Source organism: Oenanthe melanoleuca, chromosome 25 (assembly GCF_029582105.1).
Source record: "Oenanthe melanoleuca isolate GR-GAL-2019-014 chromosome 25, OMel1.0, whole genome shotgun sequence".
Taxonomy (NCBI): Eukaryota; Metazoa; Chordata; class Aves; order Passeriformes; family Muscicapidae; genus Oenanthe; species Oenanthe melanoleuca.
This window is the reverse complement of record NC_079358.1, coordinates 8,399,076-8,421,920: the sequence shown is the minus strand read 5'-3', so window position 1 is coordinate 8,421,920 and position 22,845 is coordinate 8,399,076. Positions and strand designations below refer to the sequence as shown.

At 41.4% G+C, this 22,845-nt stretch overlaps 1 protein-coding gene across 1 annotated transcript in view; it reads left to right on the top strand.

The window, feature by feature from the left end:
- The window catches only part of ATP13A1 (ATPase 13A1), a 37,578-nt gene that overhangs the window by 11,396 nt on the left and 3,337 nt on the right, over positions 1–22,845 (top strand). The window contains exons 9-23 of the mRNA XM_056510470.1: positions 1,537–1,592; positions 2,904–3,030; positions 4,021–4,158; positions 5,234–5,354; positions 6,202–6,359; positions 8,417–8,589; positions 9,747–9,857; positions 11,092–11,217; positions 11,946–12,054; positions 15,087–15,286; positions 16,930–17,026; positions 17,900–18,069; positions 19,583–19,697; positions 21,632–21,828; positions 22,653–22,795. Coding sequence (XP_056366445.1) covers positions 1,537–1,592; positions 2,904–3,030; positions 4,021–4,158; positions 5,234–5,354; positions 6,202–6,359; positions 8,417–8,589; positions 9,747–9,857; positions 11,092–11,217; positions 11,946–12,054; positions 15,087–15,286; positions 16,930–17,026; positions 17,900–18,069; positions 19,583–19,697; positions 21,632–21,828; positions 22,653–22,795 — 2,041 coding nt within the window. The remainder of the gene's footprint in view (positions 1–1,536; positions 1,593–2,903; positions 3,031–4,020; positions 4,159–5,233; positions 5,355–6,201; positions 6,360–8,416; positions 8,590–9,746; positions 9,858–11,091; positions 11,218–11,945; positions 12,055–15,086; positions 15,287–16,929; positions 17,027–17,899; positions 18,070–19,582; positions 19,698–21,631; positions 21,829–22,652; positions 22,796–22,845) is intronic.

Below are 22,845 nucleotides of genomic sequence, written 5' to 3'. Positions count from 1 at the left end.
AAATCCCCTGAAATTCCCAAATTTCCAGCCCCAAATTCCCTGGAATTCCCTCTCCAAAATTCCCAAATTCCCAGGCTAGAATTCCCAAAATTCCCATCCTGGAATTCCCAAAATCCCAAATTCCCACCCTGAAATCCCCAAATTTCCACCCAAAAAATCCCAAATTTTCCACCCAAAAATTCCCAAATTCCCATCCTGCAATTCCCAAAATTCCCAGGAATTTCCAGCCCCAAATTCCCTGGAATTCCCAGCCCAGAAATCCCAAAATTCCCTGGAATTCCCACTCCAAAATCCCAAAATTTGCAGCCCAAAATCCCAAATTCCCATCCTGAAATTCCCAAAAATCCCAAATTCTCACCCTGAAATTCCCAATTTTTCTGCCCCAAATTCCCACCCAAAAATTCCCAAATTCCCAGGAATTTCCACCCTCAAATTCCCTGGAATTCCCAGCCCAGAATTCCCAAATTTCCACCCAAAAATTCCCAAATTCCCAGCCCTGAAATCCCAAAATTCCCAAAATCCTGGAATTCCCTCAGAGATTCCCAGGGATGTTTCCCTGTTGGATTTCTCTGGGGATTCTTTGGGAATTCTCTGGGAATTTTTTGGGATTTCGCTGGGAATTTTGGGATTTATTTGGAATTTTTTGGGAATTCACTGGGATTTTTCTGTTATTTTTCTGGGAATTTATTGGGATTTCTTTGGGAATTTTTTGGGAATTCTCTGTGAATTTTTGGAATTTTCTGGGAATTCTTTGGGATTTTTTTTTTTATTTCTCTGGGAATTCTCTGGGAATTTCTTTGGGAATTTCTCTGGGAATTTCTCTGGGAATTTTGGGAATTCTCTGGGAATTCTTTGGGATTTTTTTTTTTTTTTTATTTCTCTGGGAATTCTCTGGGAGTTTTCTGGGATTTCTTTGGGAATTTCTCTGAGATTTTTCTGGGATTTCTCTGGGAATTTTTTGGGAATTCTTTGGGATTTCTTTGGGAATTCTTTGGGGATTATTTGGGATTTTTTTTTATTTTATTTTCTGGTATTTCTCTGGGAATTCTCTGGGAATTTTTGGATTTTTTTTGAGAATTCTTTTGGAATTTTTTGGGAATTCTCTGGGAATTCTCTGGGAATTCTCTGGGAATTTTTGGAATTATTTGGGATTTTTTGGGAATTCTCTGGGATTTTTTAGGAAATTTCTGGGATTTCTCTGGGATTTTTCTGGGAATTCTTTGGGATTTTTTTTTTCTAATTTTCTGGGAATTCTTTGGGAATTTTCTGGGAATTTTGGGAATATTTTGGGATTTCTTTGGGAATTCTTTGGGAATTTTTTTGGAATTCTTTTGGATTTTTCTGGGATTTCTGTGGGAATTATTTGGGATTTTTTTTTTTTATTTTTCTGGGAATTCTCTGGGAATTTTCTGGGATTTCTTTGGGAATTTCTCTGAGATTTTTTTGGGAACTCTCTGAGATTTCTCTGGGAATTTTGGGAATATTTGGGGAATTTTTTGGGAATTCTGGGCCCTGACTGTGTCTCCCCTCCCCCAGCTCTGGACAACGGCTGCTTGGCCTTCGCTCTCCGCACCGGCTTCAACACCTCCCAGGTGAGCCAGAATTCCCAAAAATTCCCAAAAATTCCCAAATTCCCCAAGTCCCTGGGGGTGGGGGCGGGGCAGAACCAAGATTGGGGAAGAATTCCAGGATTTTCCCCCAGTTTTTTGTGAAATTTTTAAGGAATTCTGGAATTTTTTTAAGGAATTCTTGAATTTTTTTGAGGAATTCTCAAATTTTTTTAAGAAATTCTCAGATTTTTTTAAGGAATTTTTAAGGAATTCCCAAAAAAAAATTTTTTTTGAGGAATTCTCACAGAATTTTCTAGAATTTTTCCAGAATTCTTCCGGATTTTTATGGGATTTTAAATTATTTTTTCCCAGAATTCCAGAGAATTTTAATGGAATTTTTATGGGATTTTTTCCCACATTTCTGTTGGATTTTTATGGAATTTGAATGAATTTTTTTTCTGTGGGAGTTTTATGGAATTTCCATGGAATTTTCCAGAATTCCTCAGGTTTTTTTGGGGTTTTTTTTCAGAATTTTAATGGAATTTTTGTGGGATTTTTATGCAGAATTTTCATGGAAATTCCTGGAATTTTAATGGAATTTTTTTTTTTTATTTTCCCAGATTTTTGTGGAATTTTATTGGAATTTCCATGGAATTTTTTCAGTGGGATTTTCCCAAAATTCTCTGGGATTTTTTTCCCAGAGTTCCATGGAGTTTTAATGGAATTTCCATGGAATTTTCAGGGAATTCTGCAGGATTTTCCTAGAATTCTGTGGGATTTTTGTGGAATTTTTATGGCATTCTGACAGATTTTAATGGAATTTCTAGGAGATTTTTTTTCCATGAGATTTTCCTGGAATTCTGTGAAATTTTTCCAGAATTTTATGGAATTTTCACTGATTCTTTTTTTTTTTCCCCTGGGAATTTTTTTTTTATTTTTCTGGAATTCTGCATGATTTTTTTCTGGGAATTCCCAGAATTTTTTTGGGAATTCTTTGGGGTTTTTATGGAATTCCATCAGATTTATTTCCCATTGGCTTTTTCCAGAATCCTATAAAATCTCCAAGAATTTTTTTTTTATTTTTCCTTAAATTTTACCGGATTTTTCCAGTTTTTTTTCTGGAAATTCCCGGAATTTTTGGGGAATTTTTTTGGGATTTTTGTGGCATTTTTATGTAATTATATCATATTTTTTTCCCATTGGCTTTTTCCAGAATTCCATAAAATCTCCAAGAAATTTTTTTTTTTTTTTAATTTTTCCATAAATTTGCGCAATTTTACCGGATTTTTCCGGAATTTTTTCTGGAATTTTTAGGAATTTTTGGGGAATTTTTTGGGATTTCCCTTTCCCCAGGGAAAGCTGCTGAGGACAATCCTGTTTGGGGTGAAAAGAGTCACAGCCAACAACCTGGAGACTTTCATCTTCATCCTCTTCCTCCTCGTCTTCGCCGTGGCCGCTGCCGCCTACGTCTGGATCCAGGGTGGGAATCTGGGAATTCTGGGAATTAATTTGGGAATTCTGGGAATTCTGCCAGGGGGAGGGGCCTGGGGGGAGGATTTCCAAAGATCTGGGAGGTAGAAGTGGCTTTATCCCTTTTTTTTTTTCTGTTTTTGTTCCGTTTTTATTCCATTTTTATCCCATTTTTATCTGATTTATCACTTTTATCCCTTTTTTTCCCATTTTTATTCTATTTTTAGTCCATTTTTATCCCTTTTTTACCCTATTTTTATTCCATTTTTATCTCATTTTTTTTGTTTTTATCCTATTTTTATTCTTTTTTATCCAAGTTTTATTCCATTTTTATCTCATTTTTATCCAATTTTAATCCCATTTTAATTCCATTTTTATCCAGTTTTTATTTAGTTTTTATCCAATTTTTATTCCAATTTTATCTCTTTTTTATTCCATTTTTATTCCATTTTTATCTCATTTTAATCCGTTTTATCCCATTTTTATCCCTTTTTTATTCCATTTTTATCCAACTTTTATCCCATTTTTATCCCATTTTTATCTCATTTTGTTCCAATTTTAATGCCATTTTAATCCCATTTTTATCCAATTTTTATCCAGTTTTTATTCAGTTTTTATCCAATTTTTATTCCATTTTTATCCTTTTTTTATCCCGTTTTATCGCATTTTATCCCATTTTTATTTGATTTTTATCCCAATTTTATTCCATTTTTATTCCATTTTTATCCCTTTTTTATTCCATTTTTATTAATTTTTATCCCGTCTTTATTCCATTTTTTCCAGTCTTGATCCCATTTTGACCCCATTTCTATCCCATTTTTACCCAAATTTTACCCCATTTTCCCCCCATTTTTCCCCATTTCCCCCCAGTTTTACCCCATTTACCCCATTTTAACCCCGTTTTTTCCCATTTTAACCCAATTTTTCCCAAATTCCCCATTTTTTATCCCATTTTAACCCAGTTTTTTCCCAAATTTGCCGTTTTTTACCCCATTTCCAGGCACCAAGGACCCCAGGAGGAACCAGTACCGGCTGTTTTTGGAGTGTGCCCTGATCCTGACCTCAGTGGTGCCCCCCGAGCTGCCCATCGAGCTCTCCCTGGCTGTCAACACCTCCCTCATTGCCCTGGCCAAGCTCTGTGAGAATTTGGGGAAATTTGGGGGAAATTTGGGAATTCTGGGAATTTTTGGGGGGAAGGGGTTGGTGTGAGGGATTTTTTGGGGTTTTTTGGGGATTTTTTTTGTGATTTTTGGGGATTTTTGGGGGGAATTTTTTGGGGTATTTTTTGGGATTTTTTGGGGTTTTTTGGGGTATTTTTTGGGGAATTTTTTGGGGATTTTTTGGGATTTTTTGGGGGTTTTTTGGTTGGTTGGTTGGTTGGTTGGTTTTTTTTTTTTTTTCTCCCCCAAAAAAATCCCCAATTTTCCTCCCCCAAAGTCCCTGTTTTTCCCTCCAAAAACTCCCAAATTTTCTCCCCCAAATTCTCAATTTTTCCCCTCCCAAAAAAATCACCAATTTTTCATTTTTCTTCCCCCAAAAAATCCCCATTTCCTCCCCCCAAAATTCCTAATTTTTTTCCAAAAAAAAAAAAAAAAAATTCCCTCCACAAAATCCTCAATTTTTCTCCCCAAAATTTGTCATTTTTCCTTAAAAAATCCCCATTTTTTCCCTTCCAAAAATCCCCAATTTCTCCCCCCAAAAAATCCCCATTTCCCCCCCAAAACTCCTAATTTTTCCCAAGAAAATTCCCCATTTTTCCCTCTCAAAACTTCCAAATTTTTACCCAATAAAACCCCAATTTTTTTCCCCAAAACCCCCAATTTTTCCTCCTAAAAACCTCAGTTTTCCCCCCAAAAATATTACTTTTTTTCCCCCAAAACCCCCAATTTTCTCCCCAAATCCTCAATTTTTTTCCCCCAATTTTTCCCCCAAATTCCCCATTTTTCCCCTCCCAAAATCCTCATTTTCCCCTTGCAAAATCCCCATTTTTTACTCCCAAAATCTTGATTTTTTTCACCCAAAAAATCCCATTTCCCCCCCAAAAAATCCCCATTTTCCCCCCAAATTTTGACTTTTTTCACCCAAAAAACCCCAATTTTTCTCCTTTCAACCCCATTTTTTCCCCCCTCCTTCCTCTCATTTTCCCCCACTCCCCCCCATCTTTTTTCCCCCCAAATTCCTGATATTTTTCCTCCCAAATTTCCCTTTTCCAGACGTCTACTGCACGGAGCCATTCCGCATCCCCTTCGCGGGGAAGGTTCAGTTTTGCTGCTTCGACAAAACCGGGACCTTGACCAGCGACCACCTGGTGGTGAGAGGGGTGGCCGGGCTCAGGTGGGTCCAGATCCCAAAAATTTTCAATGGGAATCCAAAATTTGGGTTTTGGGGATTTTTTTGGAATTTTTTGGGGTTTTTTTCAATTTTTTTTCGATTTTTTTTTTTGGATTTTTTTTTTTTTTTTTTTGGCATTTTTGGGGTTATCACCAAGGGGTGGCCAAGCTCAGGTGGGTCCAGATCCCAAAAATTCTCATTGGGAATCCAAAATTTGGGTTTTAAGGATTTATTTGGGATTTTTTTTTATTTTTTTTTTCTATTTTTTTTTTGGGCTTTTTTTTTGGCGTTTCTTGGATTTTTTTTCGGTTTTTTTCTCGGATTTTTTGGGGGGGTTTTTTTTGGGATTTTTGGGGTTATCACCAAGGGGTGGCCGAGGTCAGGTGGGTCCAGATCCCAAAAATTCTTACTGGGAATCAAAACTTGAGTTTTTAGGAATTTTTTGGATTTTTTTGGGATTTTTTTGGATTTTTTTTCGATTTTTTTTTTTGCATTTTTTGGGGGTTTTTTTCACATTTTTTCAGGATTTTTGGGGTTTCCATGAAAGGGTGGCTGAGTTCAGGTGGGTCCAGATCCCAAAAATTCCAGTGGGAATCCAAAATTTGAGGTTTAGGGGATTTTTGGAATTTTTTGGGATTCTTTTTCCCCTTTTTTGGCTTTTTTTTTGGCATTTTTTTGAGATTTTTTAGGGGTTTTTTAATAGGATTTTTGGGGTTATCACCCAATGCACAGAAATTTGATTTTTTCACCCATTTTTTCCCCATTTTTTTTCCCCACCTCATTTTTTTTCTCAACCCCCCTTTCCAAAACCTTTTTGGGGATGATCCCAAAATTCCAAATTTTCCCTCAGGGAAGGCAAGGAGGTGCTGCCAGTGTCAGAAATTCCGGTGGAAACTCATCGAGCCATCGCCTGCTGCCACTCCCTGGTGCAGCTGGAGGATGGAACAATTGTGGGGGATCCTCTGGAAAAAGCAATGCTGACAGCTGTGGATTGGACTTTGACCAAAGGTAAAAAAATTCAATTTTTAAAAATTTTTTTCCTGGGATTTTGAGGCGTTTCCGGGTGGGAAAAGCTTAAGAAAAAAAAAAAAAAAAAAAAAAAAAAAAAAAAAAAAAAAAAAAAAAAAAAAAAAAAGAAATAAAATAAGAAATTGTGGTGTGAAAATCGGGTTAAAATTGTGTAAAGTTCTTAAAAAATCATCATAAAATTGTCATCAAGAAATTCTGTAGTCTCCACAAAGATCTCACTAAATCTTTCTGTAGAAATCTCAGCAAAAAAATCACATGAAATCCCCCCCAAAAAAAATCTCACTAAATCTTTCTGTAAAAATCTCACCAAAAAATTAAATAAAATCCTCATGAAATCCCCCCAAAAAAATTTCAGTAAATCTTTTTACAGAAATGCCACAAAATCTCCACGAAAATCCCACAAAAATCTCACAAAAATCCCACAAAAATCTCACTAAATCTTTCTGTAAAAATTCCACCAAAAAAATCTTTCTACAGAAATGCCATAAAATCACTGTAAAAATCACCATAAAAATCTCCTCAAAAATCCCACAAAAATCTCACAAAATCTTTCTACAGAAATGCCACAAAATCCTCACCAAAAATCCCACAAAAATGTCACTAAATTTTTTTACAGAAATGTCACAAAATTCTCACCAAAAAATTCCACAAAAATCACACAAAAATCTCACAAAATCTTTCTACAGAAATCCCAGAAAGTTCTCACCGAAAAATTCCACAAAATTCTCACAAAATCTGCATAAAAATCCCACAGAAATCTCACAAAATCTTTCTACAGAAATGTCACAAAATCCTCACAAAACCCCCACAAAAATCTCAGTAAATCTTTTTAGAAAAATCCCAAAAAATCCCACAAAATCTTTCTACAGAAATGACACAAAATCCCTACAAAAAATCCCACAAAATTCCCAGAAAAAATCCCTGAAAATCTTCACAAAAATCCATCACAGAATTCCCACAGAAAATCCCACAAAATTCTCACAAAAAACCTCAAAATCCTCACCCAAAAATTCAGCAAAAATCCCATAAAATTCTCACAAAAACCCTCAAAATCCTTACCAAAAATTCAGCCAAAATCCCATAAAAATCCTCAAAAAATCCCACAAAATCCCCCAAAATTCCCAGAAACAATCCCTGAAAATCTTCACAAAAATACACCACAGAATTCCCACAGAAAATCCCACAAAATTCTCACAAAAACCCTCAAATCATCACCAAAAATTCCGCAAAAATCCCATAAAATCCTCACAAAAATCCTCAAAGTCATCACTCAAAAATTCCGCAAAAATCCCACAAAATTCTCCCAAAATCCCTCAAAATCCTCACCAAAAATTCAGTAAAAATCCCATAAAATTATCACAAAGTCCCTCAAAGTCCTCATTAAAAATTCAGCAAAAATCCCATAAAATACTCACAAAAACCCTTAAAATCATCACCAAAAATTCTGTAAAAATCCCATAAAATCCTCACAAAAACATTCAAAATCATCACCCAAAAATTCAGCAAAAATCCCATAAAATTCTCACAAAAACCCTCAAAATCCTTACCAAAAATTCAACCAAAATCCCATAAAAATCCTCAAAAAATCCCACAAAATCCCCCAAAATTCCCAGAAACAATCCCTGAAAATCTTCACAAAAATACATCACAGAATTCCCACAGAAAATCCCACAAAATTCTCACAAAAACCCTCAAATCATCACCAAAAATTCCGCAAAAATCCCATATTATCCTCACAAAAACTCTCAAAATCCTCACCCAAAATTCAGCAAAAATCCCTACAAAAATCCCCTTGAATTCTACTTTAATCATCCACCTGAGTTCTGATTAATTCCACTTAAATTCTCCAAAATTCCCCCTGAATGACCCCTCAAATTCCCTAAATCCCCGAATTCACAATTCCCACCCGAATCCCTCTCAAACCACCCCCAATTCCCAAATTTTATTTTTTTTTCCCCCACCATTCCCAATTTTTTTTTATTTTTTTCCCCTCCCAGCACCTCCTTTCAGGATTTCCTGATTTCCTTTGTTTCCAGATGAGAAAGTTTTCCCGAGGAGTCTAAAAACTCCGGGAATGAGAATTCACCAGCGCTTTCATTTCTCCAGTGCCCTGAAGAGGATGGCGGTGTTGGCATCCCTGGAAAACGCCTCGGGAGAAATCCGGTACCTGGCGGCCGTCAAGGGCGCTCCTGAGACCCTGCACGCCATGGTGAGGGGGAGAAATGGAGAAATTCTGGGGGAAAAAGGAGAAAAATGGAGAAATTCCAGGGAAAAATGGAGAAATTCCACGGGAAAATGGACATTTGGGAAGGCCCAGAGCTCAAAATGGCCGCCTTGTTGTGAGGGGAAGAACAGGCCTGGAGTCTGTGGTGAGGGAATAAATGGGTCCAGATTCTGTTATAAAGAGAAATTCCAGGGGAAAATGAGAATTTGGGATGGTGAGAATGTTCACAAAATGCTACAGGTGATGGTAAAGGGAAAAAATGGGGAAATTCTGGGGAAAAATGGAAATTTGGGAAGGCCGGGAGTTTAAAATGGCCGCCGTGTTTTGAGGGGAAGAGCAGGCCCAGAGCCCGTGGTAAAGGGAAATTCGAGGGAAAATGGGGAAATTTTGGGGGAAAATGGAGAAATTCTGGGGAAAAACTGAGAAATTCCAGGGAAAAACGGGAATTTGGGAGTACCCGGAGCTCAAAATGGCCGCCACATTGTGAGGGGAAGTGCAGGCCCAGAGCCCGTGGTAAAGGGAAATTCCAGGGAAAAATGGAGAAATTTTGGGAAAAATGGAGAAATTTTAGGGAAAAAAGGAGAAATTTTGGGGGAAAATGGAGAAATTTTGGGGAAAAATGGACATTTGAGAAGGCCAGGAGTTCAAAATGGCCGCCGTGTTGTGAGGGGAAGAACAGGCCCAGAGCCCATGGTAAAGGGAAATTTTGGGGAAAATGGAGAAATTTCAGGGAAAAATGGAGAAATTCCAGGGAAAAATGGAGAAATTCTAGGAAAATATGGAGAAATTTTAGGGAAAAATGGAGAAATTTTGGGGAAAAATTTTAGGGGAAAATGGAGAAATTTTAGGGAAAAATGGAGAAATTTTGAGGAAAAATGGAGAAATTTTGGGGAAAAATTTTAGGGAAAAATGGAGAAATTTTAGGGAAAAATGGAGAAATTTTGAGGAAAAATGGAGAAATTTTGGGGGAAAATTTTAGGGAAAAATGGAGAAATTTTAGGGAAAAATGGAGAAATTTTGAGGAAAAATGGAGAAATTTTGGGGGAAAATTTTAGGGAAAAATGGAGAAATTTTAGGGAAAAATGAAGAAATTTGGAATTCTCTCATGGAATGTTTTTCCAAATTTTTTTTTTTTTTCCCAGTTATCCCAGTGTCCCAGCAACTACCACGAGATCCATCGGGAATTCTCCTACGAGGGCGCTCGAGTTCTGGCCTTGGGCTACAAAGAACTGGGAGCTCTGAGCCACCAGCAGGTGAAAAAAAATTGGGAAAAATCCTGAAATTCCACACCTGGAAAAATTTTGGAAAAAGGAGAGTTTTTTATGGGGTGAGATTTGGGGTTTAGGGAGGAAATTCTGATTTTTGAGCCATTTTTTGAGGATCCCGAAGGAATTTTTTTAAGGGAAATTCCCAATTTTGAGAATCCCAAATGAATTTTTCCAAGGTAATTCCCATTTTAGAGAATCCCAAATGAATTTTTCCAAAGGAATTCCCAGTTTTGATAATCCCAAATGGATTTTTCCAAGGAAATTCCCAATTTAGAGAATCCCAAATGAATTTTTCCAAGGAAATTCCCATTTTTGAGAATCCCAAATGAATTTTTCCAGGAAAATTTTCAATTTTGAGAATCCCAAATGGATTTTTCCAAGGAAATTCCCATTTTAGAGAATCCCAAATGGATTTTTCCAAGGAAATTCCCAATTTTGAGAATCCCAAATGAATTATTCCAAGGAAATTCCCATTTTAGAGAATCCCACAGGAATTTTTCCCGGAAAATTTCCATTCCTGAACCCGTTCAGAACATTCCAAAGGGATTTTTCCAAGAAAACTCCCAATTTTTAGAATCCCACATGAATTTTTCCCGGAAAATTCCCATTTTAGAGAATCCCAAATGGATTTTTCCAAGGAAATTCCCAATTTTGAGAATCCCAAATTAATTTTTCCAAGGAAATTCCCATTTTAGAGATTCCCAAATGGATTTTTCCAGGGAAATTCCAATTCCTGAAAACCTTTTGAGCATCCCACTGGAATTTTTCTTGGGAAATTCTCATTTTTGAAGATCCTAAAGGAATTTTTCCAAGGAAATTCCCAATTTTGAGAATCCCACAGGAATTTTTTCAAGAAAATTTCCATTCCTGAACCCTTTCAGAACATTCCAAAGGAGTTTTTCCATGGAAATTCTCATTCCAGAGAATCCCAAATGAATTTTTCCAAGGAAATTCCCAATTTTAGAGAATCCCAAATAGATTTTTCCAAGAAAATTCCCAATTTTAAGAATCCCAAAGGGATTTTTCCAGGGATATTCCCAATTTTGAGAATCCCAAATGAATTTTTCCAGGGAAATTCCCAATTTTGAGCATCCTCAAGGAAATCTCATCCCAGGGATTTTCCCAACCCCACGAATCAACACTGGGAGTTGGGAATCGAACTTTTTATGGAATTTTGGGAATTCTGATCCCAATTTTTTTTTTTTTTTCCCTGGGAAAGGTGAGGGAGATGAAGAGGGAATCCCTGGAGTGTGAGCTGAGGTTTGTGGGGTTCATCGTGGTCTCCTCCCCCCTCAAATCCGACTCCAAGGCCGTGATCCGGGAGATCCAGAGCGCTTCCCACCGCGTGAGGAATTCCGGAATTTTGGGAAAATTTGGGAATTTTGGGGGTTTTGGGGGGTTGGGGAGGGAAAAATGGGAGGTTGGCAGGGTGGGAAATGGAGGATTGTAAAGGGAAAAGGGGAAATTCAGGGTGGAAATTGGGAATTTGAAGGTGAAATGGGGAAATTTCAATGGAAAATTGGGAATTTTTGGGTTGAAAAGTGAGGAAATTGCAAGTGGAAAAGTTGAAATTCCAGGTGGAAAATGGGGAAATTTCAAATGGAAAAGGGGGAAAATTTCAGGGTGGAAAACGGGAATTTTGACGTGAAATGGGGAATTTGCAAGTGGAAATGGGGGAAAATATCAGTGTGAAAATTGGGAATTTACAGGTTGAAAATTGGGAATGTGCAGGTTGGGAAATGGGGAATTTGCAAGTGGAAATGGGGGAAAATTTCAGTGTGAAAATTGGGAATTTGCAAGTGGAAAAGTGGAAATTCCAGGTGAAAATGGGGAAATTTCAATGGAAAAGGGGGAAAATTTCAGTCTGAAAACTGGGAATTTTCAGGCTGAAAATTGCGAAAATTCCACTTGGAAAACTCCGAAATTCCAGACTAAAAACCCCAATAAAAAAACAGGGAAAATCCCAATTTAAACCCTTGGCTTTGGGACCATTCCCAGCCTTGAATCTGGGGCTGGAATTTTTTTTTGGGAATTTCCAAAAATTCCCAAAAAATTCCCAAAAAAAATGTTCAGGTGGTGATGATCACGGGGGACAGCCCGCTGACCGCCTGCCACGTGGCACGGGAGCTGAACTTCCTGCAAAAGGAGAAAATCCTGATCCTGCAGCCCCCAGAGCAACCTGGTAACAGTGGGAAAAATGGGAATTATGGGATGGGGGATAATGGGAATAATGGGAATTGTGGGATTGGGAATAATGGGATTGGGGATAATGGGAATAATGGGATTGGGGATAATGGGGATGATGGGATTGGGGATGGGAGCTGCACTTGCTGAAAAAGAGAAAATCCTGATCCTGCAGCCCCCAGAGCAACCTGGTAACAATGGGAAAAATGGGAATTATGGGATGGGGAATGATGGGAATAATAATGGGAATTGTGGGATTGGGGGTAATGGGAATTGTGGAAATAATGGGAATTGTGGGATTTGGGTTAATGGGGATAATGGGATTGGGAATGTTGGGAATATGGTGGAGGGTGGTTCTGGCATTCTGGGATTTGAGGGTTTGGGGCTTAGGAGTAGAGATGGGGTTTAGGGTTGGGATCACCTCTGGATTGCCTCTGGAATCCCCCCTGGTATATCCTCTGGATCCATTCCCATTCCCCCATGGCTGCCATGGCAGTGGCAATCCCAGGATGGATCCATCCCCATGCAATTCCCATTCCCATATTCCCATTCCCATTCCCATATTCCCATTGCCATATTCCCATGGAATTCCCATTCCCCAATTCCCACATTCCCATGCAATTCCCATATTCCCATGGAATTCCCATTCCCATATTCCCATTGCAGGTCTGCCCTGGCAGTGGCGCTCCCGGGACGGCTCCGTGTCCCTGCCCCCATTCCCCAATTCCCATTCCCAGATTGATTCCCATACAATTTCCAGATTCCTATTCCCATGGAATTCCCGAATTTTCATGGAATTCCCATTCCAGGTCTCTCCTGGCAGTGGCGCTCCCGGGACGGCTCCGTGTGTCTGCCCCCATTCCCCAATTCCCATATTCCCATGGAATTCCCATATTCCCATTCCAGGTCTCTCCTGGCAGTGGCGCTCCCGGGACAGCTCCGTGTGTCTGCCCCTATTCTCCAATTCCCATTCCCCAATTCCCATTCCTATTCCCATGGAATTCCCGAATTTTCATGGAATTCCCATTCCAGGTCTCTCCTGGCAGTGGCGCTCCCGGGACGGCTCCGTGTGTCTGCCCCCATTCCCCAATTCCCATATTCCCATGGAATTCCCATATTCCCATTCCAGGTCTCTCCTGGCAGTGGCGCTCCCGGGACAGCTCCGTGTGTCTGCCCCTATTCTCCAATTCCCATTCCCCAATTCCCATTCCCATTCCCATATTTCCATTCACATATTCCTGTGGAATTCCCATTCCCATTCCCATGGAATTCCCATTCCCATATTCCCATGGAATTCCCATTTCCCAATTCCCACATTCCCATTCCCATATTCCCATGGAATTCCTGTTCCAGGTCTGCCCTGGCAGTGGCGCTCCCGGGACAGCTCCGTGTGTCTTCCCCCATTCCCCAGTTCCCACATTCCCATTCCCCAATTCCCATATTCCCATGGAATTCCCATTCCAGGTCTCTCCTGGCAGTGGCGTTCCCGGAACAGCTCCGTGTGTCTGCCCCTATTCTCCAATTCCCATTCCCCATTCCCCAATTCCCATTCCCATATTCCCATTCACATATTCCTGTGGAATTCCCATTCCCATATTCCTGTGGAATTCCCATTCCCATTCCCATGGAATTCCCATTCCCATATTCCCATGGAATTCCCATTTCCTAATTCCCACATTCCCATTCCCATATTCCCATGGAATTCCCATTCTTACATTCCTATGGAATTCCCATATTCCCATAGAATTCCCATTTCCCAATTCCCACATTCCCATTCCCATATTCCCATGGAATTCCCATTCTTACATTCCCATGGAATTCCCATATTCCCATGGAATTCCTGTTCCAGGTCTGCCCTGGCAGTGGCGCTCCCGGGACGGCTCCGTGTGTCTCCCCCCATTCCCCAGTTCCCACATTCCCATTCCCCAATTCCCATATTCCCGCGGAATTCCCATTCCAGGTCTCTCCTGGCAGTGGCGTTCCCGGGACGGCTCCGTGTCCCTGCCCCCATTTCCCAATTCCCAGATTCCCATAGGATTCCCATATTCCCATGGAATTCCCATTCCCCAGTTCCCATGGAATTCCCATTCCCATTCCCATGCAATTCCCATATTCCCGTTCCAGGTCTGCCCTGGCAGTGGCGCTCCCGGGACGGCTCCGTGTCCCTCCCCCTGTTCCCAATTCTCATTCCCATGGAATTCCCATTTTCCCATGGAATTCCCATTGCAGGTCTGCCCTGGCAGTGGCGCTCCCGGGACGGCTCCGTGTCCCTGCCCCCATTTCCCAATTCCCAGATTCCCATAGGATTCCCATATTCCCATGGAATTCCCATTCTCCAGTTCCCATGGAATTCCCATTCCCATTCCCATGCAATTCCCATTCCCATGCAATTCCCATATTCCCGTTCCAGGTCTGCCCTGGCAGTGGCGCTCCCGGGATGGCTCCATGTCCCTCCCCCTGTTCCCAGTTCTCATTCCCATGGAATTCCCATTTTCCCATGGAATTCCCATTTTCCCATGGAATTCCCATTCCCATGGAATTCCCATTGCAGGTCTGCCCTGGCAGTGGCGCTCCTGGGACGGCTCCGTGTCCCTCCCCCTGTTCCCAATTCTCATTACCATGGAATTCCCATATTCCCGTGGAATTCCCATTGCAGGTCTGCCCTGGCAGTGGCGTTCCCGTGACGGCTCCGTGTCCCTGCCCCCATTTCCCAATTCCCAGATTCCCATAGGATTCCCATATTCCCATGGAATTCCCATTCCCCAGTTCCCATGGAATTCCCATTCCCATTCCCATGCAATTCCCATATTCCCGTTCCAGGTCTGCCCTGGCAGTGGCGCTCCCGGGACGGCTCCGTGTCCCTCCCCCTGTTCCCAATTCTCATTCCCATGGAATTCCCATTTTCCCATGGAATTCCCATTGCAGGTCTGCCCTGGCAGTGGCGCTCCTGGGACGGCTCCGTGTCCCTCCCCCTGTTCCCAATTCCCATTCCCATGGAATTCCCATTTTCCCATGGAATTCCCATTGCAGGTCTGCCCTGGCAGTGGCGCTCCCGGGACGGCTCCGTGTGTCTCCCCCCATTCCCGAATTCCCTGCGGGATCTGTGGGGCCCGTTCGAGCTGTGCCTGACGGGGGAGGGGCTGGAGCAGCTGCGGCGCCGGGACCGGCAGCGCCTGCTCGGCCTCATCCCCCACGTGCGCGTCTTCGCCAGGGTGGCGCCCAAGCAGAAGGTGAGGGGGGTTGGGAAGGGGATTCCCAAATTTTGGGGTCTTTGGGATGGGAGTTGCCAAATTTTGGGGTCCTTGGGATGGGCATTCCCATGTTTTGGGGTCTTTGGGTTGGGAATTTCTAAGATTTGGGATCTTTGGGAATGGGGATTTGAGGTCTTTGGGATGGGGATTCCTGGGATTTGGGAATGGGAATTCCTATGTTTTGGGGTCGTTGGGATGGGGATTCCCAGGATTTGGGGTCATTGGGATGGGGATTCCCAAATTTTGGGGTCATTGGCAATGTGGATTTGGGGGACTGGGAACGGGCATTCCCAAGTTTTGGGGTCATTGGGATGGGGATTCCCAAGATTTGGGGTCTTTGGGAAGGGGATTCCCAGGATTTGGGGACTTTGGGTTAGGAATTTCTAAGATTTGGGGTCTTTGGGATGGGCATTCCCAGATTTTGGAATCATTGGGATGGGGATTCCCAAGTTTTGGGGTCGTTGGGATGGGAATTTCTAAGATTTGAGGTCTTTGGAATGGGGATTCCCAAGACTTGGGGTCTTTGGGAATGGAGATCTGGGGTCCTTGGGATGGGGATTCCCAAGTTTTGTGGTCCTTGGGAAGGGGATTCCCAAGTTTTGGGGTCCTTGGGATGGGGATTCCCAGGATTTGGGGTCTTTGGGATGGGGATTCCCAAGATTTGGGGTCTTTGGGATGGGGATTCCTAAGTTTTGGGGTCCTTGGCAATGGGGATTTGGGGGGCTGGGAACGGGCATTCCCAAAATTTGGGGTCCTTGGGATGGGGCTTCCCAGGATTTGGGGTCTTTGGGTTGGGATTTTCTAAGATTTGGGGTCTTTGGGAAGGGGATTCCCAAGATTTGGGGTCTTTGGGAAGGGGATTCCCAAGTTTTGGAGTAATCGGGATGGGAATTCCCAAGTTTTGGGGTCCTTGGGATGGGGATTCCCAAGATTTGGGGCCCTTGGGATGGGGATTCCCAGGATTTGGGGTCTTTGGGGTGGGGATTCCCAAGATTTGGGGTCCTTGGCAATGTGGATTTGGGGTTTTGGGATGGGAATTCCCAGGATTTGGGATCTTTGTGAATGGGAATTCCTAAGATTTGGGATCTTTGGGAATGAGGATTTGGAGTTTTGGGGATAAGAATTCCCAGGATCTGGGGTCTTTGAGATGGCAATTCCCAAAATTCAGGATTTTGGGAATGAGAATTCCCAGCATTTGGGATCTTTGGGAATGGAGATTTGGGGTTTTGGGAATTGGAATTCCCAGGATTTGGGGATTTGGGAATGGAGATTTGGGGTTTTGGAAATGGGAATTCCAGGATTTGGGGTCTTTGGGATGGCAATTCCCAAAATTTAGGATTTTGGGAATGAGAATTCCCAGGATTTGCGGATTTAGGAATGGAGATTTGGGGTTTTGGAAATGGGAATTCCCAGGATTTGGGATCTTTGGGAATGGAGATTTGGGGTTTTGGGATGGGAATTCCTAAGATTTGGAATGTTTGGGACAGGAATTTCAAGGATTTAGTATCTAAATTCCCAAATTTTGGAGCAATCCCACCAATCCCAAGACCCCACCCAAGAATTCCTGAATTTTTCGGATCTTTCCCTGATATTTTTTTATTTTTATTTTTTTGGGGGAACAGGAATTTGTGATCACAGCCCTGAAGAGTTTGGGTTACTGCACCCTGATGTGTGGGGACGGCACCAACGACGTGGGAGCGCTCAAACACGCCGACGTGGGTGAGGAAATCCCCCCAAAAAAATTCCCAAAATTCCCAAAATTCCCAGCACTTCCCAACTTCCACAGCTGCTTGTTTATCAGGAATGGAAATTTAAAAAAAAAATCCTGTTTTTTCTGGGTTTTTTTCACTTTGGTTTTCATTTTTTTTCCTTGGTTTTCCTTGATTTTTTCCCTTTTTTTTTTTTTGTTTTTCCCCCATTTTTTCCCATTTTCCCCCAATTTTCCCTCTAATTTCCTGTTTTATCCCTGATTTTCCCCAATTTCTCCCTCATTTTCTCCCTCATTTTCCCTCATTTTCCCCCATTTTCTCCCTGCTTTTCACCAATTTTCCCCCAGTTTTTCCCAAATTTCTCCCTAATTTTCCCCATTTTATTCCGTGTTTCTCCCCAATTTTCCCCCAATTTATCCCCAATCTTCCCCCAACTTTTCCCCAATTTCTCCCTCAATTTCTCCCTGATTTCCCCAGTTTATTCCTTGTTTTTCCCCAATTTCCCCCCAACTTTTCCCACATTTTTTGCCATTTTTTCCCTAATTTTCCCCCAATTTCTTCTCTATTTTCCCTGAATTTCCCCCCAATTTTCCCAAATTTCTCCCTGATTTCCTCCCTGCTTTAACCCAATTTTCCCTATTTTATTCTGTTTCCCCCCACTCTTTTCCCCAATTTCTCCTCAATTTTCCCCCAAATTTTCTCCCCAATTTTCCCCCAATTTTTCCCCAATTCCCCCCCAATTATTCCCCAATTTCCCCCCAATCTTCCCCCAATTTCCCCCCCAATTTTTCCCCAATTTCCCCCCAATTTTTCCCCAATTCCCCCCCAATTTCCCCCCCAATTTCCCCCCTGATTTCCCCCCTAATTCCCCGTTTCCCCCCAGGTGTGGCCCTCCTGGCCAACGCCCCCGAGCGCCTCCCGGAGCGGAAGCGCCGCCCCCGCGACGGTGTCGGCGACGGCAGAGCCGCTATCGCGACATCGGCGTCGCGAGCGTCGCGAGGGGCCAAGCACCGAGCGCTGGCCCAGAGGGAGGAGCAGCTGGCTGCACACAGGGTAGGGAGGCATTCCTGGTTTGGGGATTTATTTGGGATTTTTTGGGTAATATTTGGGGTTTTTTTGGGGATTTTTTCCAGATATTTTGCAGAGTTTTTGGGTAATTTTGGTTATTTTTTGGAGATTTTTTTTTATTTTTTCGGGTGTTTTTGGGGATTTTTTTAGGGATTTTTACAGATTTTTTACAGATTTTTGGGGAATTTTGGGTATTTTTTTGGAGATTTTTGGGGATTTTTCGGAGATTTTTAGGGATTTTTTGGGGGAATTTTGGGAGATTTTTTGGGGAATTTTTTGAGATATTTTGGGGGATTTTTTGGGGTTTTTTTGCAGATTTTTTTGGTAACTTTGGGTATTTTTTGCAGATTTTTTGGGATTTTTTAGGGATTTTTTTGCAGATTTTTTGGGAAGTTTTGGGTATTTTTTGGAGATTTTTTGGGATTTTTGGGGGATTTTTTGGAATTTTTTTTATTTTTTTGTGGATTTTTTTGGGATTTTTTCGGGTGTTTTTTGGGATTTTTTTAGGGATTTTTGGGGATTTTTTGGAGAATTTTTGGGATTTTTTGGAGATTTTTTCAGGGATTTTTTTTGCAGATTTTTTGGGATTTTTTCAGGGATTTTTTTTTGCAGATTTTTTAGGGATTTTTGGGGATTTTTTTGGGGAATTTTGGGGATTTTTTTGGGTATTTTTTTGGGTATTTTTTGGGATTTTTTGGATTTTTTGGGGGGATTTTTTGGGATTTTTTTGCTGATTTTTGGGGGGATTTTGGGAGATTTTTGGGGACTTTTTGGGAATTTTTTGGGATTTTTTGTTTTTTCTTTTTTTGGGGGGGGAATTTTGTGGGATTTTTTTTTTTATATTTTTTTGGGATTTTTTGGGGGTTTTTTGGGCGGGATTTTTGGAATTTTTTTGGAATGGGAGGGAGGATGGGAATGATGGGGTGAAGTTTGGGTGGGGGTGGACGGAGTGGGAAAATGGGAGAGGAGAGGAAATTGCTGTGGGGAAAAAAAGAGGCAATTCCAATGGGAAAAGAAGGAAAAAAAGGGAATTCCAGTGGGAAAAAAGGGAATTTCTTTAGGAAAAAAAAGGGAATTCCAAGGGGAAAAAAAGAGGAAATTTCAGTGGGAAAAGAGGAAAAGAGAGGGAATTCCAATGGGAAAAAAAGGGAATTTCAATGGGAAAAAAGGAAATTCCAGTGGGGAAAATGAGAGGGAATTCCAATGGGAAAAAAGAGGGAATTTCAATGGGAAAAGAGAGAGAATTCCAGTAAAAAAGGGATAAAATGGAATTAATCCTGGAATTGTTGGAGTGGGAAGGGACATAAAATATGGAATTAATCCTGGAGTTTTAGGAGTGGGAAGAACATAAAATTTAAAATAAATCCTGGAATTCTGGGGATGGGAAGTGACATAAAACATGGAATAAATCCTGGAATTGTGGGAGTGGGGAGAACATAAAATATGGAATTAATCCTGGAATTTTTGGGATTTTTTTGGGAATTCCCAACCCCCCCAGGAGCGGCTGAGCCAGGTGCTGAGGGAGCTGGAAGAGGAAAAGGCGCCGGTGGTGAAGCTGGGGGACGCCAGCATCGCCGCCCCCTTCACCTCCAAACTCTCCTCCATCCAGTGCAGTGAGTGCAACCCCAAAAAAAGGGGAATAAACCTCGGGAGTGGGTGGGAATGGGGAAAAAAAAAATCAAATATGAACGTTCCGGATCAGAATTGCCAAAATTTTGAGCTCTTTGGCTTTAGATTTGAAGCTCAAAATATAATTGGATCCTAAATTATCCGTATTCCAGCTCAGAATTCCCAAAATTTTGTGTTCTTGGGTTCTGGATTTAAAGCTCGGAATATTCTTGGATTTATCTTAAATTTTCCTGAGCCCATTCCAGCTCAGAATTCCCAAATTTTGGAACTTTGGGTTCTGGATTTGAAGCTCAAAATATCCTTGGATCTGAATTTATCCTTATTCCAGCTCAAAATTCCCAAATTTTGAGCTCTTGGGTTCTGGATTTGAATCTCAAAATATCCTTGGGTTTATCCTAAGTTGTCTTGAGCCTGTTCCAACCCTAAATCCCCCAAATCCATGAAATCCCCACCCAAAATTTCCTTTTCCCGCCTTTTTCCCCTTACGAGACCTTCAACCAATTCCCGCCATTTTCCCTCCTTTTCCCACCATTTTTCCCCTCAATGAAGGCCTCAACCAATTCCCACCATTTTTTCTCATTTTTTCGCCCTTTTTCCCTCAACCAATTCCCACCATTTTTTCCCAGCTTTTTCCCCTCACAAGACCCTCAGCAAATTCCCGCCATTTTTCCTTTTTTTGCCCTTTTTCCCTCAGCCAATTCCCACCATTTTTTCCCCCTTTTCCCCTCACAAGACCCTCAACCAATTCCCACTATTTTTTCCTCTTTTTCCCACTACTTTTTCCCCTCATGAAGGCCTCAACCAATTCCTGCCATTTTCCCTCCTTTTCCTGCCTTTTTTCCCCTCATGAGGGGCTCAACCAATTCCTGCCATTTTTCTCATTTTCCTGCCCTTTTTCCCTCAGCCAATTCCCACCTTTTTTTTCTCCTTTTCCCACCTTTTTCCCCTCATGAGACCCTCAACCAATTCCCGCCATTTTTCCCCTTTTCTTGCCCTTTTTCCCCCTCACAAGACCCTCAACCAATTCCCACCATTTTTCCTCTTTTTCCCACTATTTTTTCCCCTCATGAGGGGCTCAACCAATTCCTACCATTTTTCTTATTTTCCCGCCCTTTTTCCCTCAGCCAATTCCCACCATTTTTTCTCCTTTTCCCACCTTTTTTCCCTCACAAGACCCTCAACCAATTCCCACCATTTTTCCTTTTTTTGCCCTTTTCCCCTCAGCCAATTCCCACCATTTTTCCCCCTTTTCCCCTCACAAGACCCTCAAAAAATTCCCACCATTTTTTCCTCTTTTTCCCACCATTTTTCCCTCATGTTGGCCTCAACCAATTCCCACCATTTTTCCTTTTTTCCTTTTTTCACCCTTTTTCCCCTCAACCAATTCCCACCATTTTTTCCCCCTTTTCCCCTCACAAGACCCTCAACCAATTCCTGCCATTTTCCCTCCTTTTCCTGCCCTTTTTCCCCTCATGAGACCCTCAACAAATTCCCGCCATTTTTTCCTCATGAGAGCCTCAACCCATTCCTGCCATTTTTCCTTTTCTCACCGTTTTCCCCTCAACCAATTCCACCATTTTTCCCACCTTTTTCCCCTCACAAGACCCTCAACCAATTCCCACCATTTTTCCTTTTTTTGCCCTTTTTCCCTCAGCTAATTCCTACCATTTTTTCCCCCTTTTCACCTCACAAGACCCTCAACCACTTCCCACCATTTTTTCCTCTTTTTCCCCTCATGAAGGCCTCAACCAATTCCTGCCATTTTTCCTTTTCTCACCCTTTTTCCCTCAACCAATTCCCACCATTTTTCCCCTTTTTCCTCACATTCCCCCCTCACATCAACCCCCCTCCCTTTTCCCCTTTTCTCTTTGCTTTTCCTCCATTTCTAACCTCAAAATTCCCATTTTTTTTCCCTCAGTCTGCCACGTCATCAAGCAAGGTCGCTGCACTTTGGTCACCACTCTGCAAATGTTTAAAATTTTGGCTTTGAACGCCCTGGTCCTGGCCTACAGCCAGAGCGTGCTCTTCCTGCAAGGAGTCAAGTTCAGCGACCTCCAGGCCACACTCCAGGGGTTGCTCCTGGCTGGATGTTTCCTTTTCATCTCCAGGTCCAAGGTAAGAACAGAAAAATTAATTCAATTTTTCCAAATTTTGGGAAAAATCGGGTTTTTTTCCCCCATAAAAATCACATTTACAGTCACAAAATGGCGGTTTCTGAAGGTGCAAGGATGGGATTTTGTGTCCTTGACCTGGGTTGATCCCAGAGTTTCCTCTTCATCTCCAGGTCCAAAGTGGGATTTAAAAATAAAAATTTGTGGGATTTATCCTAAATTTGGGAAAAATGGGGTTTTTTACCCCCAAAAAATCACATTTATGGTCACAAAATGGTGGTTTCTGGAAAATTTTGTATTCTTTATCTGGGATGATCCCAGAGTTTCCTCTTCATCTCCAGGTCTGAGGTAGGAACAGAAAATTAAAATAAAATTTAATAAAATTTATCCAAATTTTGAGAAAAATCGGGGTTTTTTCCCCCCAAAAAATCACATTTACGGTCACAAAATGGCGGTTTCTGAAGGGGGAAAGGTGGGATTTTGTGTCCTTGACCTGGGTTGATCCCAGAGTTTCTTCTTCATCTCCAGGTCCAAGGTAAGAACAGAAAAGTTAATTCCATTTTTCCAAATTTTGGGAAAAATCGTCTATTTCTATTGCTATTTCTATTTCTATTGCCTTTTTTTATTTTTATTTATTTTATTTTTATCCTTATTTTATTTTCATTTCCATTTCTATTTCCATTTCCATTTCTATTTTTATTTCTATTTCTATTTCTATTTCTATTTCTATTTCTATTTCTATTTCTATTTCTATTTCTATTTCTATTCTTATTTCTATTTTTATTTTTATTTATTTCTATTTTTATTCTTTTATTTTGATTTTTCCAGCCCCTGAAGACCCTTTCCAAGGAGAGGCCCCTCCCCAACATTTTCAACCTGTACACGGTGCTGACGGTGCTGCTGCAGTTCCTGGTGCATTTCCTGAGCCTGGTGTTCCTGTACAGGGAGGCTCAGGCCAGGAGCCAGCCCAGGTGAGCCCAAAAATTCCCAAAATATTCCCAAAGAATTCTGGGATCGAGGA